Raw genomic sequence first — 18961 nt, forward strand, 5'->3', positions numbered from 1 at the left:
GTGAAGGGAAGGAAATCGGGACTCAAATCAACAATCTGGAGCAGAAGGAAGAAATAAACATTCAACCAGAACAGAATGAAGAAACAAGAATTCAGAAAAAATGAGGAGCGGCGCAGAAACCTCCAGGACAACTTTAAATGTTCGAACATCTGAATCATAGGGGTGTCAGAAGAAGAGGAACAGCAAGAAGTTGAAAATTTGTAATCACAATGAAGAACTTCCCTAATCTGGCAAAAGAAATAGACTTCCAGGAAGTCCAGGAAGCTCAGAGAGTCCCAAAGAAGTTGATTCCAAGGAAGCACACAAGGCACATCATAATTACAACATTAGCCAAGATTAAGATAAGGAGACAATCTTAAAAGCAGCAAAAGAAAGAGACAGTTACCCACTAAGGAGTTCCCATGAGACTATCAGTTGATTTCTCAAAAGAAACCTCGTAGACAAGAAGGACTGGAAAGAAGTATTCCAAGTCATGAAAGCAAGGACCTACATCCAAGACTACTTTATCCAGCAAAGCTATCATTCAGAATGGGAAGGCAGGTAAAGTGCTTCCCAGATAAGGTCAAGTTAAAAGAGTTCATCATCACAAAACCCTTATTACATGAAATGTTAAAAGGATTTATCTAAGAAAAACGTCAAAAATATGAATAGTAAAATGACAACAAACTCACAACTATCAACAACCAAATGTAAAAAAACAAAAACAAAAGCGAACTGAGCAAACAACTAGAACAGGAACAGACTCACAGAAATCGAGATCACATGGAGGGTTATCAGCGGGGAGGGGGAAAAAGTACAGGGAAGAAAGTAGCAGAAATGGTAGGTACAAAATAGACAGGGGCAAGTTAAGAATAGTATAGGAAATGTAGAAGCCAAAGAACTTATATGTCAAATCTATGGACATAAACTAAGGTTGGGGAAAGATGGTGGGGGCGGGGGGTATAGGGCAGAGGGGAATAAAGGGGAGGGAAAAAATGGGACAACAGGAATAGAATAATCAATAAAATAATATTTAAAAAAAGAAGTACAAATAGGCAGTTACAGAATAGCCACGGGGATATGAAGTACAGTATAGGAAAATGAGTAGCCAAAGAACTCACAGGCATGTCGCATGGACAGGACAAAGGTGGGGGGACTGCCTGAGGGAGTGGGGAATGCTGGGTGGAGGGGGTCAAAGGGGAAAAAAATCAGGACAACTGTTATAGCATAATCAATAAAATATAATTAAACAAACAAAAAAAAAGTGAAATTACAAGTTCTCTACTAAGCACTACAGAAATATCCCAAAGGTTAGTAAGGCAGAATCTCTGTTAAGGAACTTACAATTTGATACAACAGTAAGACAAGCACCAAAAACAATTGTGATTAAGTGGGAAGGAGAGGTCCTCCAAGATATCCCCTATCATCTCCAGGGATACTCAACAGACTGTAAACATTTTTCTCTCTGCCTCATCAGAAAACATTTATACGATGAAAAGGTATTTAAAAATACAAAGCTGATACTGATGGAAAAGTGCTGAAATCAGAATCCAGGAGCTTGTGACTTTGCACAATAGAAGTAAAAATGAGTGAGCAGAAATCTCCCATGATTAGCATGAAATAGCACCTCTAATTCAGACTAACGCAGGCCTGAAAACAGTCACTAGCGTAGAATGAATAATTTATCCCAGGCCATTTAGAAGAGACTGATTTTTATCTGTTTTCTCCTATTTATTGTACATTAATTTTAAGTATTTGCAACCTGCAGCAAACAATCTCCAAGGTAGTTCCCAGTTCTATTTAGAGAATAAAGTACTCTGCTTTAAGGTGAGTTACCCCACCTGCTATTTTTAGAATATTACTAGCCTCTAATCCAGGGACCCACTTTCTAGAACACTTTATTAGCATTGTACCGTATCTGGGTTTCCTTCCAGCAGTACATTGATGGCTCTGTTGACATCTCCATTGCAGTCATGCAAAGCAATGACACATTCATCCTGGTTCTTGCCTGTGATATCAATCAACTGAAAAACAAAGATCAGCAGTGATCATGAATAAGCTTGTACTACCTGCAAAAGAAAACTAGGTGAAGAAAAGGGAGAAAATACCAAGTGAATCTGAAAGAACCAGGCTTGAAAAAGCAAAATATGCAGTATTTTGGTGTTCTAGTTCCAAAAGCAAATACCTGTGACCAAAAATGGAGCCGAAAGGATTTACATACAAAGCAATCCGACAATAAAACATCTAACAGAGAATCAAACCCAGATACACACAGGCTTCAGATACCACAAATTTCCGCACTTCCTAGATGCCACAATTGCTCAAAGTTGCTATAAAATGACATCAACAAAGTCATTCATTAAACGAGAGGTTAAAATTAAGACAAAAACCTCTGAACAAGGTATCTGTCCAAAAGGATACAGTAAATCAGACAATGAAAGTATTTATTTATTGGCTTAACCTATATTTCAGGTCGTAATTCTTTTAATACCCACAGTAATAAGTGCCTCAGTAGGTATCTATGCATTAATCCTGGTATTTTTTTTTTCCCCACAGCTTACATCAAATTAGCAATATACTCACTTGTTTCACCTTTTCCTCAAAGTCAGCATCATTATGGTCCGAAATCATCTGTGCAAGTCGAATTTGTTCCGCAGTGGCCTGAGAATTCAGACAAGTTCAAAAAATCATGATCTATAGACAAACGTTTACAGAAATAAGAGGGACTCTACAGTCCTCTTATTTCTTTACCTCCCACCCCATTTTCCTTTTCCTTGTTACACAGGACCAAGTAATACAACACTACCAGCATTTAAGATGCTTAAATCAGCCCTGACTGGTACAGCTCAGTGGGTTGAGCATCATCCTGCAAACCAAAAGGTCACCGGTTCGACTCCCAGTCAGGGTACATGCCTGGGTTGCTGATCAAAGTCCCCAGTTGGGGGCGTGTGAGAGGCACGCAACCCATCAATGTTTCACACATCTATGTTTCTTTCCCTCTTTCTCCTCCCTGTCCCTCTATCTAAAAATAAATAAATAAAATCTTTAAAAAAAGAGTAAGATGCTTAAATCAGCACAATGACAAAAAGAAAAAAAAAGGATAATGCTATCATTATTTCACTGTACAATTCCTAAAAAAGCAGGAAGTTTTTCCACCAACGTTCACCATTAAGGAGGCTTTCACACTGGGAATTACAGCACCATTTTGAAACATCTACATTCACATTAATGTATTTGCAAAGTCATGTGTAAACCCTGTTCCTTTTTCTGCAATGACCAGTACTACCCTCCTATTCCTAGGTCTGACAATAATGACTGAGAGTAGACTCAACGTATTTTTTTGGATATCCAGTATATGTTTATAAGATACCACAAATGTACTGTTCCAGTTAAAATACTAAACTACTTAAGTACTAAAATTCTGCTAGAAGTTCACTTGGAAGGAAAAGTCAAGAAAAATGAATAAAAGGAAAATTCTAGTCTTATATATTTAATTCATCTGACAATAACCAAATAAGGAGTAAATTCACATTATATACCAACCAACACCAAACTGGTTATAGAAAACACATCGTACCTAAATTAAACTCAAAAAAACAAACAAAAACCCATAAACCACCACACCCAGGAGGCTAATTTACTCCTTAAAACTAAGCAATACTCTACGATGTCTCATTTGTTAGTTCTGAAGGAAAATAACCTCATGGAAAAGGAAATATCAGATTAGGCCTCAATGATACCAGACAGGAAGATAAAAGTTAGGAAAAATAAGAACAAAGGAAAGGGGAAAGGTGGTGAGACAAAGGTGGGCTAGAGAGACATCAAGGTGGAAGGCCTAGGAAACAAACGAATTGCTAAAACAAACCAGATAAAAGGGAAATGCTATCTTAGTCATACAAAGCACAAGAGCCATCCTTTCAAAGCCTCATAATTCAGTATTAAAGAACAAAAAGCAGGCACGTTATATCACAGCACGTCATTAACAGTTATCAGGCACCAAGTAAAACAAGGGCTGGATAATCAGAATGAAGAACCCAAATCAATAATCCAAAGCACAGAATGATGCTGCATGGGATGGAAACCAGAATCAACCCATATCCCTTGGGTTCCCCCCCTTTACCTGTGGCCGCTGCTTGTGCTGTGTCTGGTTTTGGTTTTGAGGTTGTTCCCAGTTTCCCCGGGCTCGGTTAGTGCCCACCGATGTCATCATTTACAGTATATACAAATAACAGTATTTACAAGGTAGAATACTGCAAGATTAAAAAAAAGTTTAGATGTTAAATGTGGGCAAAATGTTTCAACCTCTTTCATCAGCACCTTTAACTTTCATTTCTTCCAGGAAACAAACCAAGAGGATCCACCTTTTCTTCAGACATATTTAGTTTGATAAATTCCTTATGGAACTATGGATGTTAGCATTTTTATATAGTAAAAAACATATAAAGCACATGTGTTAAGTGACAGTTTTGTTTTTTTAGTTATGGGTACGGTTTGGTTACTAGTCCCCTACAAGCAGGTTTTCTGAAGTTTTGCTATCTTGATAGTAAGCCAAACAATGTTAGTAAGTCAAAAGCCTTCTATATAGGTAAGAATATTTAATGTCCCTTTGACAGAAGGAAAGATAATCAAAGCCTGGAAACAAAAGTCTTCCAGGAAGAGGATTGGTCTATAAACCAAATTTTAAAAAACTTTAAATACTGTATTCAATCTGCCTTATAACCCTTTAACTTGAATGTGACCTCCATCATTTGGAAAAGCACAAGCTCAAGTCTAGCCTCTTTCTCCCTTAACTTTCTCTCAACGTGTTGTGGGGGCTCCCACAGGCTTCCACAAAGCTTGTATTGGTCCCAGTTACTTTGTCCGGAATCTCAGTTCTCTGGAAAATAATTCCAACACATTGCTTTTGCAGGTGCTTCTGTAAGTCCCAAAATCCACAGTTCCAAGAAACCAGAGTTACAATGAACCTCCACCACTCACCTTAATGTATAAAGAACTCCAAATTTGTCCCAAACCCAAATCATCTAGCACAAGTTTTATTTGGAAAAAAGGCTTCTGGAAAGTCATTTTAAACTTGAGACATTACTGCAGGGCAAGAGTCACACAACACATAGGACCTTCCCTAAACCAGCAGTTTTTGTTGTAACACTTCTAATAAGCAAGGATTCTATAGAATTTAAGTTCTCTTCATTCACACTTTGCTTTATAATGCAATCTCAGCTACTGCATTTAGTAAACAAAGAAAACATTCTTATGAGGGAGTGCTAACAATAAGAGGTTACTTTGCACTGTATATTCCCTTCCAAAGAATACAAGTTTATACTTTTATGCTCTAAATTTATGTATTTACTTTTGGTTGATACTTTATACAGGGTAATTCTAGACTGCTCAGAAGATATTGCTGGATTTAAGGGCAAGTTAAGGTGGGCTCCTAAAGAAATATGTGAAGATTAACTATTAGGAAAGTAAATTTCACCTGTTTCTTGGTCACAAAGAAAGCTGACTTTTTGGGGATAAATTCTTCAACAAGTTGGGTCAATAGGTTGCATAGGTCTTCGATTTTTAATGCAGTAATTAAGAATTCTACATATTTTGCCCTGGCTGGTGTGCCTTAGACGATCGAGTGCTGGCCTGTGAACCAAAGGGTTGCCAGTTCAATTCCCAGTCAGGATACATGCCTGGGTTGGGGGCAGGCCCCCAGTGGAGGGGTGCACAAGACGTAACCACACATTGATGTTTCTCTTCCTCTCTTTCTCCCTCCCTTCCCCTCTCTCTAAAAATAAGTAAATAAAATCTTAAAAAAAAAAAAAAATTCTACATCTTCTATCACCAAGAGTTTTTAAGGGACTAATTTTTAATCATTACCCCTCCCCCTACATAAATGTATACACAAAGGCTTATAAATATTTCTAGCTAGTACAGGATTATTTGCTACACAGTAAGTGGTCCAGTTTCCCAGGCTGGCATTTTATTCAAGTTTCAACACCTAATTTAAAAAAAAATTTTTTTTTAAACCAAATACCCCTAGACTCAAATCAAAGTGGAAAAAAAATTTTAAACTAGAGGAAAATCGTTATGGAAATAATTGGCTCTAAGATGTAGTTTCTAATATGGGGGTAGCCATTCCTGTAACTTACAACTATTGACTTTCTACTCCACATATGATTTTCAATTTGTGAGCATGATTTACACTACAGCTATGAATTGTATGACTAGCTAACTCTATGGATAACTGCATATACTGTACTAATCAATATAAATATAAGTCAACTTGAAAGACGCATAAACACTCAGGAAAGAATAAATGAAATCCTCCTGATCACTCTTGCTATTAATTCCTATTTTCCTCTTACAAGTGATTTGAAAAGTGTGTCTAAGAAAATTTTACCATGTAAGCAGTTAAGAACACTGAGCAACAGGTAAGTGATCTGGGATGGATCACCGGAGGGATTTTCAGAATTCAGAGGGAAATCACAGAACTAGTAGCCTTTTAGCAGCAAGCAGAGGCACATACCCAAAGTTATCATAGTGGAGATGAAGAATCTTGTTAAATTTTCTTAAAAAAAAATAAAAATAAAAATTTTAAGGGTCCCTGGCTGGAGTAGCTCAGTGCTGCAAACCAAGGGGCCGCCGATTTGACTCCGAGTCAGGGCACATGCCTTGGGTTGTGGGCCAGGTCCCCACTGATGTTTTATTCCCCTCTTTCTCCCTCCCTTCCCCTCTCTCTAAAAATAAAATCTTAAAAAAAAAATGTTTAAGGAAGATAGGTGAGAAGTATTGGAGACCAAGGGTCTAGTGCAGGAACAAATACAGGTTTCAACAGGAGTGCCCTTGACCATATTTTGAAAACCAGCTACTTAAAAAAATAGCCAGAGAAATTTTACAGGAAAAAAAATAAATAGTAAGTATTTATTTATTGAGTATCTACTGTGTCCAGCACTTTAAGAAATACAAAAGCAATGTTACCTGGTTGCTGCCCTCAGGGAGCTTACAATCTAATTTGAGAAGCAATTCATAAACTCTGAAGCTGGATTGGGGTAAGGTTTACTACCTCTAACAGTGTCACTAACTCCACTGGAAGTTTTGTGTTAATGACCCCTTCATCCCCTTCCCCACCAACACGAATCTAATATTTAAAGAGTACTTCCCAGTTAGGACATATTAAATAAGGAGGGGCTTTAAAAAATAAAAACAGTACATTTTAAGGCCTTTCATCATTAGTTTACATGCCAGAAGTACTTCCTGTTCATAACGGAAATAATCACTGGCATATTCTAACCTGTAAGGACAATGGTGTAGGATCTCAAAGCAGTTTTATCAACCCTTACACAGCCAAAACGTTCCAGTTCTCTAGAAATGCTAGTTGTCACTGGCCCTCATCACCTCCCAGCAAGTTATATCAAATATTCCCAAAGCAAGAAATGGACGGTGGGAGGTAGATAGGGAGAAGACAAAAAGGAATTTCTCCATCTAATAATAATCAGGGACAGTCAAAGGCAACACGGTAACAATAACAAGAAAAACGTCTGCTCCTGTGGTGTTTTTCTTTCCACAATATCCTACACCAGCGGTGGCTACAATTCAAGAATGATGGAAAAGGAGCAGTCTCCTGTTTGTGACATCAGTTTGCAAAGCAAATTCAGGGACTGCCCTTAGGGTGAAGGGTCTGAAGAAATTTGGAATTCCTGTCCCATTATGAAAAGAGTGAACAAATATCCCAGTGCGCTAGTGCGTCCCTTAGGCGTAATGCATTCGATGGGGGCCTCCATGTCCAGCTTCCCAAACAACATCGTAATTGTTTGGGATACCCCAAACTACAGTATAAAAAACAGAAAGCTGAAGACAGAAGCAAAACATATATTCCAAAAGCTGGGGCGGTGAGAAAAAAAGGAAGGGTAATAAGAGAAGCTGACAAAGACGCTGGAAACGGAGAGGGGACGCAAGCCCACGCGTGGAGGATGGGAAGCTCACCCGCTCAGCGGCGCCACATCTCCTCCTTACCTCCCACCCGGAACAATTTAATCCCCCGCACTCCAAACTGAGGGCCACATGGGGGAGTTCGGGGCAGCTCCACCCCATCACCCTCCCTCAGCTCCGCCACCCCCCAGCCAGGCCGGATCCGGATAAGAGGCCCACAGAGGGTTGAAAAGGGAGAAGGCCCCCTCGTCTTCTCCACAGGAACCGGCCGGGGTAGAGAGGGCCCCACCTCAGGCGGGGCCCAGGCCTGGCTCGCTCGCGCTCTTTCTCGCTCTCCCCCACCTCAGGCTCTAGCCGCATGCCCCCCCCCCCCCGCGGCTGCCCCAAGCCCCGCCCCGGCCACGCTCCCAAATCGAGGCCCCGGCTCTGGTAAGGCCCACTAGGCCGCGAACCCAACCATAAACAAAATCTCCGGCAGCCGACTGGGGGATGGGGGTAATGGCCAGGGTTCGCACGACTGAGGGGGATGTACAGTGGGGGAACACACGGTGCGGGGGGGCCTACCAAAGGAGGGGAACACGGCGGGGTAAGAGAGAAAAGAGGGAGGGTAAAAAGGGGGATCGCGGATTTAAAGGGGCCGCGGACAATACCCGGCCCCGCCGCGCTGCCGCTGCTACCGCCGCCGCCGCCAAGACCGCTGCGCTCCCAACTTTACCTCAGTCTCCTCCACACTGACACCCCGGGCCGCGCCGCCCCTGTCACGTGATATAAGGTTCCCTCCACCCCGCCCCCATCCCTCCTTTTCCCTCTCGCGCTCGCTCTCGCGCCTTCCCCCTCCCACTTGCCTTCCTGCGTCCCTCAGCACGTGACGCTAAAGGGACGCGCACGCAAGCGTGCGCGTGCCGCCTCGCCACGAGACACCTCACTCTGGCTCCGCGTGTCCCTCTCCCTACCGCCTCCTCCACGGCGGTCACGCCCCCCACCACGTGACCCACGGCGCGGCGTGCGCTTCCTCTTACTGGCGTAGTTCCGCAAGACCGCGATCTCCGCTCCCGGCTGCCATTGCGTGCCTAAGTCACGTGTTGGGCGAAAGCGGGAAGGTGTCGTTCTTTTTTCCCAGAACTCCCTAATCCGCCATGTTTTCTGGCCGGGTCAGCTTTGGTCTTTCCCCGTAAGGAAATGGCCGGGGAGCTTCGGGGGACCAAGGCGCCTTTGCCCCGGAAGAGCCCGGGCTGACGAGGCAGGGCAGCAGGGTAAACTGGAGCAGTTCTGCGCGGGGTGGGGAGGCCATGGCGTCCGGCAGTAACTGGCTGTCGGGGGTGAATGTCGTGCTGGTGATGGCCTACGGGAGCCTGGTGAGGAGATTGCCCTAACCCATTCCTGCTGTTGGGTGTGACCCCGTAGACCTCCTCTTCGTAGAGCTCCTGCTTCGATTGAGGCAGTTCCTTGTCCTCCTTCTCTACCCACTCACCTCCGCTTTTTCTGGGTTTTGACTCCTATCCCAGGAGTACACTGCCCCACCCCCGGTCGAGAATCCTCCCTCTGAATTGTAAGGCTCGGACCGCGCCCCCCCCCCGCCACGCCTCCGCGCTCTTGGCTTCCTTTTATACACCCCATCTTTAATGGCCTTGCTACCCCAAGTTATACCCCTGAAACCTCCCTGAGAACCTGAATCTGGGGATCTAAAATGAGGGCATGATTTTTACTTGTTTTCACTGCTTTTTTATTTAAGATTCTTTATTTTTCTTACATCTTTTGGACAGGTGTTTGTACTACTCTTTATTTTTGTGAAGAGACAAATCATGCGCTTTGCAATGAAATCCCGAAGGGGACCTCATGTCCCTGTGGGACACAATGCCCCCAAGGTAGGTCCTTAAGGCACTGGATAGGCCTGGTTCTCCAGATCTGTTAAGGCGCAGAGTGAGATTTCTTTTGCCTTTGGAAATGACTTTTAAGTCCCTGCTTCCCTGTCCAGTTATCCACGTGCTTACCTTAGTAGATGGAGCAATAAAGGTTAGCTTGGGGCCTGGCTCACCAGTTTACTGCTCTGGCATAGCCTGTAGCTTACCCAGGAACTTGAGTTTTTGCATCTGCAGAATGAAGAGCTTGCAGGATTGAACAACTTTGGTGGTGGTTCCCGGTTCAGCTTAAACTACCCTGTGTTTTCTGTTTGTTTAAATTTTGTGTTAGAATGGGGTGAGGGTGGTAAAATTAGCCCCAGAATGATGAGAAAAGTTGCCTCCGCAGTATTTTAGATTTCTAAGGGCTCCACATACCATCTAGTTCCAATTTTCACGTTAGAAACTAAAACCTAAGAAAATGAAGCAGTGAATTACTAAATGGTTTTAAAAAGTGAATTACTAAATGGTTTCTTTGTATTTGCTTCTTAGGTAATTGCCTTCCTTTCCTTGGCCTGGTTATTTATGATGAAATTTTATCTCTATTCCCAACCTCTTGCCTGAGTTACATACTTACATACCCAATGGCCTACCTAACATTTAGATGTTTGATAGGCAGGCAGGCAAGTAACGTCTAAATCACAGCACTTGATAATCTACCACCAACCCCATCCTGCTGTTTCTGTCTTCCACTTCCAGGTTAAAGGTGCCTGTTGGCCTTACCAACATGCTTTTATATGATTCTCCCTTCATCACTGGGGCCTGGCTACAATGGTTGAATTTCCCACTTTACCTGTGCTGTTACTCTGACCTAGAATGATTTCTGGTCTTCACTTGACTAGCTCGTTTGTTCCTTAGGTCTTAGCATCTTAGCTTAAATTTTATTTCCTCCAAAGAGGAGTGCTTATTACCTATTTAAAATAGGTCATCCCCTTTGTTTTCTCATAGTCCCCTGATTTTTTTCTAAATAGAATTTTACCACAGATTTTCTTTTATGTTTAATTTTCTATTTATTTAATGCTTCTCTCACTAAACTGTAAGCTTCAAGAATGCAAGTACCATACCAGTTTTGTTCACCACTGTAAAACCAGGTCCTACACATACTAGGTACTCAATAATTTCTTTTAAGTGAAAAACAGGTTATTGGGAGCACTAGAACTAGTGTACAACTCCTCAACTCCTAGACCACTGTTCTTTCATTTAGCAGTGCTGTTAACCCTTCCCTCCATGTTCTTAGCTAATACATTTCATAGAAAACTTCAAGGAAGGTGGCATGGCCTGAAATGTCAACAGTGCTTCTTCCACATTCCCACAGTTCAAATGCCTGCTGCCTCCCATGAGAGGGATATAGGGCTGACTTCCAATACATTATTAACCAATCAGAACTTTTGACTACTGTATTTTGTCATGTATAATGTGCACTTTTTTGCCCAAATTTTTGAGGGAAAAATAAGAATGCACATTATTTCTGGGTAGTACTAATTCCGAATCTATATAAATGTTTTTAATTTTTTTATTTATGCTAATGCATTAAAAGTGTAACACTAGAAAGCAATGACAATTATCTGCAAGCAAAATAATACCCTGGAATACAATAATTGGTTTTGTTTCTAAATATAAATAAATTCATTAAATGAATTAAAAAATTGAAAGATTTTTTTTTCCTGAAATTTTGGGCCAAAAACGTGGGAGCACATTATACCCAGCAAAATACAGTATTTAGGAGCCCCCTGGCCTAGATGAGACCAAGGTTCCTTTTGCTTTTAACAATTCTCTTTATCTGAGTTCACATCCATTGTTGGTGGAAGTAAAAATTAGTTAAACTGCTGTGAGAAATAATTGGGCATTATCTTGTAAGATTGCACGTATACCTAATCCACAGCCCAGCGGTTCCACTCCTACCATAGAGAAATTAATTTTTACTCATGTGTACAGAAGACATGTATAAGACTATTCATGTTAGCATTCTTTGTAATGTTTTTAAAAGAAATTATTAATCCAAAGGTCTACTTGAGAAAGGCTATATAATTATATATTTGTATTTTGAAATACTATAAAGAATGAAAATAACCTTGGCTAGATAGCTAATTAAAGTTAATTAGACCAAGGTTGCGAGTTTGATCCCCAGTCAGGGCACATATAAAAATCAACCAAAGAATGCATAAATAAGTGGAACAACAAATCAATGTTTCTCTTTTTCCTTCCCTCTCTCTCTAAAATCAATTGAAAAATAAATAAAGCCGTGGCCAGTGTGTCTCAGTTGGTTGGAGCGTCATCCTGTTAACTGTAGGTTTGTGGGTTCAGTGCGTATGGCAGGTAGTCGATAGGTGTTTTTCTCTCACATCAATGTTTCTCTCCCTTCCTCTCTCTCTAAAAACAATGAAAAAATATCCTCAGGTGAGGGTTTAAAAAAAAAAATTTAAAAAGGATGAAAATAAACTGAAGATAAATGTATGAACACAATGAATCTCCAAAATATTTGTGAATGTAAGTCACAAACAGGAATGAATCTCAGAAACATGAGTGAAATTCAGAAACGAACACGTGCCATATGGTTCTATTACATTTATCTAAAATTCTAGAACAGGCAGAACTATATTGATAGAAAGCACATCACTGCAGCCTGGCAGGGAACATTAACTGCAGAAGGATATGAAGAATAAATGGGGGTAATGGAAATGTTTGTACCTCGATTGGAATGGATGCATTGTATTGCATGTAAATTCACACTCAGTAAAGGCTATTTAAAATTTTAAAAGACAGGTTGCAGAGGAATTCAAAAAGTATTTTACAATTTTATAAAGTTCAAAACTAGGCAAAGTTAAACATCTTGTTTAGGATGATGTTATAAAACTGAAGAAAATTAAGACTTGACAAATTAAGATTGGGGGGTTGCATTCAGAGATGGGCACACAAGGCTTCATACTCATCGGTAATGTTTCAGTTTGTAAACTGGGTATGGGATGCAGGTGCTCATCTTTTCTTTAAAACATGGAATGCTTCATGAATTTGCATGTTATCCTTGCACAGGGGCCATGCTAATCTGTGTATTATCATTTTAGTACATGTGCTGCCAAAGCAAATGTGCAAGTGTTTGTCTTGATATTTAAAACATACATACATGTATTAAAAGTTATCAAAAAAACCTTATTGGGGCTCTAGCAACCCCCATAAGTAAGAGATGAACATGAAATTTAACTGATTGCTTCTGGATAAGTGGCGGGGGCACTTTCAGTACCTTTTTTTTTTTAATCCTCACCTGAGAATACGTTTATTGATTTTGGGGGGGGGGGGGACACTGATGTGAGACAGAAACATTGATCAGTTGCCTCCTAGATGTACCCTGATCAGGAATGGAGCCCACAACCCAAGTATGTGCCCTGATGGGTAATTAGATCTGCAACCTTTTGGTGTAGGGGACAGTGCTCCAACCGACTGAGCCGCCCGGCCACGGCAGGTACCTTTTTAAATTTTATACCATGTACATGAGTTACCTACTTAAAAAATTAAATGTGCTCTAGAAGAAATTCTGTAGAATTTCTGTGGTCCACCTGATAAATGGTAGTTCTCAAATTATTATAAGACATATATAGGGCTCCTTATAGATTTTCAGAGTAGATTATGACTTCTAGTTGCTGATTTTTTTTTCCACCTTGGGAAATTCTTTTTTTTTTTTTTTTTTTTTTTAAATTTTTTTTTTTAAAGATTTTATTTATTTATTTTTAGAGAGAGGGGAAGGGGGGGAGAAAGAGAGGGAGAGAAAAGTCAGTGTGTGGTTGCCTCTCACACGCCCCCCCCACTGGGGACCAGACCTGTAGCCCAGGCATGTGCCTTGACTGGGAATCAAACTGGCGGCCCTTTGGTTCCCAGGTCTGCACTCAGTCCACTGAACTACACCAGCCAGGGCGGGAAATTCTTTATAATACCCAAACAGGAGTCCTCTAAATCCAGTTGAAAGTCAGAAATAATGTTGATGCTGTAGAGGTTGAAGGAATTCTGGCAAGTTAAAAGATCTAACTTAATAGACATAGTTTGGAGAAGTTCTTAAATCCAAATCCCATTGTTAAAATTTTTTTTTTTTTGTTAAGATTTTATGTATTTATTTTAGACAAGGAAAGAGAGGGAGAGAAACTGAATCAGTGTGTGGTTGCCTCTCGTGCGACCCCACTGGGGACCTGACCTGGTCCGCAACCCAGGCATGTGCCCTGACTGGGAATCAAACTAACGACCCTTTGGTTTGCAGGCCAGTACTCAGTCCACTGAGACACATCAGCCAGGGCCATTCTTCAGTTCTTGAGTCTTGCAATTTCATTAGCCAAGTGAACATTTTCTCTGCTCCTCTTGTCTTAGTTGCTCATTCGCTGTGCTCTATTTCCAGACTGATGAAAAGCAGAGTACAGGGTAAGTGATTGTGTGTTCTTTTCTCTGTGAACAGGATTTAAAAGAGGAGATTGATATTCGACTCTCCAGGGTTCAGGATATCAAGTACGAACCTCAGCTCCTTGCAGATGATGATGCAAGACTGCTGCAGCTGGAAACCCAGGGAAATCAGAGTATGTGGCATGTTCTTGGAGGATACTTCAGTGAAGAATCCCACAAGTTCAGAATTCTTTGCTCTCAGTTATAACATAGCTGTTTGCAAAACCAGCAGCTGTGGTTCCTCTGTTATTGGGTATATGACATGTGGGGAGGCAGTTTATTACCTTGTTGGAGTTCAGAGACATTTTTGAGGGTTATGTCTGAAACCACTCTCTTTCTCAACAGATTGCTACAACTATTTGTATAGGATGAAAGCTCTGGATGCCATCCGTGTGTCTGGTAAGGTCTACTTGACCAGCTATTCGGGATCCTGAAAGCTTATTTGGGGAAGACAGGGAGGAACTGACTTTATGTATGTTAGAATTTGTCATTTCTGCACACCCCTGGCTGGTAGGAATTTCCTAAGTTTTGAGAATACTGGGTAACTGTTTTGCATAAGAAAAATGATGTAGAATTCAGGGTGGGGGGAAGAAAAAAAGAAAAATGATGTAGGCAAGCTATTTCTTCTCCGGAGAGTCTGGGTTTGATTTGTTCTTTAGACCTTTAGTTTTACGCATTGGATGGTGGTAATTTACTTGTTTTCCACAAGACAAGCAATGTAAGCTTTTCTGCTAAACCAAAGATAGATGGTTCTTGAACGTCTTTTAGATACTTTATTTATTTTAAAATTTTTATTTATGGGGAGAAAATGCAGACAACTGTAATTGAATAACAATAAAAAAATTTTAAATCCAGAAATGCAAGCAAAAAAATTTTTTTAATTAGCTAAATAAAATCATTTTATATATAACAGGAAAAAAAATTATTTAAATTTATTTTCAGAGGGAAGGAAGGGTAAAAGAGAGGGAAACATCCATGTGTGAAAGATACATCTAACTTAGAGACATATAGTTTGGAGAAGTTCTTAAATCCAAATCCCATTCTTAAATTCTTTCTTTTTTTAAAGATTTTATGTATTTATTTTAGACAAGGAAAGAGAGGGAGAGAAACATCAGTGTGTGGTTGCCTCTTGCACACCCCCACCTGGGGACCTGGCGCACAACCCAGGCACGTGCCTTGACTGGAATCAAACCAGTGACCCTTTGGTTCACAGGCCGGCGCTCAATCCTCTGAGCCACACCAGTCAGAGCTTGAACATTTTTTATTCTATGACCATCATCATATATACTATGTCTCAACCAAAACATGGTTTATCAGGGGTGTCAAACTCATTTTCACCGGGGGGTCGCATCAGCCTTGAGATTGCCTTCAAAGGCCCTAATGTAACTTTGGGACTATATAAATGTAACTACTCCTTAACAGTTAAGCGAGAGCTTGGTGCTGCCACCAGGTAGAAACAAGGTGCCAGGCTAGATAAAACAAGGTAGAGGGCCGGATTTGGCCCATGGGCCTTGTGTTTGCCACCTTTGGTTTATATCTTAAAGGTAGGGTAGGTAAGTAGGAGGGTAAATTGGACAATGACACTATTGTGTATGATTGGTATAGTTTAGTGGGATTGCCACCACCAAATAACAACTCAGATACAGCTCTATACCTCTGGTCTTCTTAATTCTTTAGAATTTCCCTCCAACTCATTCATTGGACTCATTTCAAAGTTTGGGAAATTAAATACAAAGACTAACAAATAGAAGAAGGCGTATCATTGTGCTGTTTATCTTCTCAGAGATCCCATTTCTTGCTGAAGGCCGGCATCCCCGTTCCTTATTGGGCAAGAATTTTCGCTCCTACCTGCTAGATCTTCGAAACACTAGTACTCCTTTCAAGGGTGTGCGCAAGGCCCTCATTGATACCCTGCTGGATGGCTATGAGACAGCCCGCTATGGGACAGGGGTAAGTTGTGTGGCCACTTTTTCCTTCAGGGAACTAAAGGGATCCCCAGACGAAGAGAGCCTCACTCTTCCTTTGTTTTCCCTCAGGTCTTTGGCCAGAGAGAATACCTGCGCTATCAGGAAGCTCTGAGTGAGCTGGCCACAGTGTGAGTTTACAGAGGAACGTGTCACAATACACACAGGGTCTGGTTAGAGAATACAGTAGTGCTGGACTGTTCCCACAGTGTGATGGGTTTCATAAAACAATAGGAACAAACTCCATGATAACGTAAAAGTTGTTAGGTCCCAGACCACAAGTGGCAAACAAGGCCCTCGGGCCAAATCTGGCCCTCCCCCTTGTTTTATCGGTCTGGCACCTTGTTTCTACCCAGCGGCAGCACCAAGCTCTTGCTTAACTATTAAGGACTGGTTGCATTTATACAGTCCTAAAATTATATTCAGCCCTTTGAAGGCAACCACGAAGCTGCCCCAGTGAAATGAGTTTGACACCCCTGTCCTAGACTATTAGGACTGCCTTTCACCCACATTGGAAAGCAGATGCTGCTCTACAAGCTAATAAGGGAAACTTCTACTTTTGTGTACCTTTTTTTTTTTTTCTTGTTTTTGGCCCAGCTCAGTAAAATATCAGAATTGGTATTAAGAGAAAGTTTTTCAACACACAAAGATTCCTTGTCTTCCAGGGTTGTCCTTCAGTGTGTCCTGGTCTGATAAAAATAAGAATGAAATGCCACCCCCCTCCCTTTTTTTTTTTTTTTTACCACTTCAAGCATTAGTAACCCTCTTCTGAAACAAAGGACATCACTGCAGAGGAATCACAATTTTTGTCTGGGAATGTTTTAAATACATACTAGCTTCATTATATTGTTTGTGCAAATGTTAAAATGAAAGGGTAAAGAAGGAAGTCCAGTCTAGAATAAAAAGTTAATAGCCATGAAAAGAAAGAATACATGTCTTCTGCTGTGTTGAATGTGGATCTCCTCAAACGATAGTGTGTATGTCTATCCTGTTTTTTCTCCGTCCCTAAAAATAAACTACCTTGTTCCTAAAGATGAACGGTCCTAGCAAAAACTACTTACATGGGTAATGAAAATGAACATGCAGAGAGGATGGAAAATGGTATTTAGTCCAGAAGTCAGGCAGAAGGCCTGTTCGAAATTGCTTTTTTGAAAGACAAATACCATGTGATTCCGCTTAACTTGAACTGCCTAGAGTAGTCAAATTCATAGAGATTGAAAGGAGAATGGTAGTTGCCGGGGGTTGGAGGGAAGGGAGAATAGGGAGTTGTTTAGTAGGTAGTGTTTTTCAAATTGAAAAGAACTCTGGAGATCGGTTGCACAGCAGTATGAATTGAAATGTTTAGTGAATTGTAAACATTTAAAAATAGCTAAGATGGCAAATTTTATGTTTGTTTTACTACATTTTTCTTTTAATTTAGTCTCTGATCTCTAGCTTCTAGAAAGGTTCAGTGGGTATAGGGAAAATAGTACAGGCTCTGAAATCTGACAAACTTAGGTTTGACTCCCAGCTTTCTGTCACATACTAGCTTTGTGACATCAAGCAGGTTACTTAATGGACCCTCAGTTTCCTAACCTGCAAAATGGTGGTGATACCACCATGAAGGGATATTGGGATGGTAGTAAATTAATATTGGTAAAGCACAAAGTTTAATGTCCTAACATGTAAGTAGTACTCAGTAGTTACTTTTTTTCTTACTGTTTCATATTCCAATTTCAAGTGTGACTCTCTCTGGACTGGGAGTATATTAGCAGCGTACACATATTAGGTGACTTAAGAAGAATTAAAAGTTTTCTTTAAGCATAGTGAGATGAAAAGGTTGAGCCAGAGGCAGGAACCCAGTGGGAAAATTGGTTTCTCTGGTATTTCTAAGCTATCAGATGGGATTTTAGGAACTAGTTTATAAGATAGGACAAGAGACCATTTGTGGCTACAGCTGCATTTATGGGTTGCATGAGCCTTGAATTGTATCCTTCCATTAGTCCTTATCCTGTTTGTCATGATCTGTCCTCTATATTCTTCAGGGTCAAAGCACAAAGTGGGAGCTCTCAGCGACAACATCAGTCAGCAGCCAAAGACCTAACCCAGTCTCCTGAAGTTTCCCCAACAACCATCCAAGTGACATACCTCCCCTCCAGTCAGAAGAGTAAACGTGCCAAGCACTTTCTTGAATTGAAGAGTTTTAAGGACAACTATAACACACTGGAGAGTACTCTGTGATGGTGCAGAAGGACTCTTGCTGTTGATGGAGGCTGAGAGACTGAATTGTGCTTGCCAGTGCCCCTCAGGTCCTCCGGCTCAGCATGTCCAGACTGGATCAGCTGAAGCTCACGTGTGTCCAGAGATCTTAGAGCTCATCCCTAGAGGATCATTCTCCAAGCCTTTCTTATGGCCAGTTTCAAAACATCGGTTAAGACTTTTACTTTCCGTTGGTAGCCCTTTTTTCTGGAGTTGAATTGAGATATTTTTCTTAATGTTTCCGTCAAGCTTCCTTAAAAAATTCTCACTTGGTTTTGATCATAATTCATCTGCCCTTGTCCAGACTATAAATCCCCAGGGTGAGAGAATTGGGGTGATAGGACAAGAATGGTCAGACTGATACACTGGTCTGACTTCACAAATTAATAAAATGAACAATTAATAAAGCATATGATTAATTCATCTACAGTTGCTTTTTAGTAAAACAGGCATATGATACATTCTCTGCATCTGCCTAGTAAGGTACAGTGTGAGGATTTGCCTTCAGAAAATTGGTAGGACTGGGTACCGCACAGATACTCCATGGGA

The 18961-nt window shown here is 40.9% G+C and overlaps 2 protein-coding genes and 1 pseudogene across 19 annotated transcripts in view; 1 reads left to right on the top strand and 2 right to left on the bottom strand.

Annotated features, from left to right (window-relative positions):
• The window catches only part of UBAP2L (ubiquitin associated protein 2 like), a 44849-nt gene extending 36122 nt beyond the window's left edge, over positions 1–8727 (bottom strand). For 10 of the 16 annotated variants that reach the window (XM_071219781.1, XM_045204122.2, XM_045204109.2 and 7 more), the window contains exons 1-4: positions 8544–8635; positions 4100–4229; positions 2563–2640; positions 1893–2003 (exon numbers count right to left, since the gene is read on the bottom strand). In XM_071219781.1, the coding sequence (XP_071075882.1) occupies positions 1893–2003; positions 2563–2640; positions 4100–4189 (279 nt within the window). In that variant the 5' untranslated portion in view covers positions 4190–4229; positions 8544–8635. Of the gene's footprint in view, positions 1–1892; positions 2004–2562; positions 2641–4099; positions 4230–8543 lie in introns of all 16 variants that reach the window. The other 6 variants (XM_045204119.2, XM_024573492.3, XM_024573494.3 and 3 more) reach the window with 1 other exon arrangement.
• Positions 8728–8966: 239 nt separating this feature from the next.
• Positions 8967–18835, top strand: C12H1orf43 (chromosome 12 C1orf43 homolog). Of its 3 annotated transcripts, none has more exons than XM_024573452.3 (7): positions 8969–9146; positions 9657–9758; positions 14227–14344; positions 14556–14609; positions 15994–16160; positions 16247–16305; positions 18199–18835. In XM_024573452.3, the coding sequence occupies exons 2-7, from the start codon at positions 9696–9698 to the stop codon at positions 18392–18394; spliced, it is 657 nt and encodes a 218-aa protein (XP_024429220.1). In that variant the 5' UTR covers positions 8969–9146; positions 9657–9695; the 3' UTR covers positions 18395–18835. The 3 variants fall into 3 exon arrangements, with proteins under 3 accessions (XP_024429211.1, XP_024429220.1, XP_024429204.1); XM_024573436.3 differs by having other exon boundaries at positions 8971–9248; XM_024573443.3 differs by lacking the exon at positions 9657–9758 and having other exon boundaries at positions 8967–9248.
• LOC112318441 (U6 spliceosomal RNA) lies at positions 12777–12873 on the bottom strand (annotated as a pseudogene).
• Positions 18836–18961: the final 126 nt, after the last annotated feature.

Source organism: Desmodus rotundus, chromosome 12 (genome assembly GCF_022682495.2).
Source record: "Desmodus rotundus isolate HL8 chromosome 12, HLdesRot8A.1, whole genome shotgun sequence".
Classification (NCBI taxonomy): domain Eukaryota; kingdom Metazoa; phylum Chordata; class Mammalia; order Chiroptera; family Phyllostomidae; genus Desmodus; species Desmodus rotundus.

Bases quoted from the DNA above. Each gene is read 5' to 3' on its own strand.
- C12H1orf43 (XM_024573436.3), top strand. From the start codon at position 9,183: ATGGCGTCCGGCAGTAACTGGCTGTCGGGGGTGAATGTCGTGCTGGTG. The intron at 9,759-14,226 runs GTAGGTCCTTAA...CTCTGTGAACAG, and splicing joins TGGGACACAATGCCCCCAAG to GATTTAAAAGAGGAGATTGA. The intron at 14,610-15,993 runs GTAAGGTCTACT...TTATCTTCTCAG, and splicing joins GGATGCCATCCGTGTGTCTG to AGATCCCATTTCTTGCTGAA.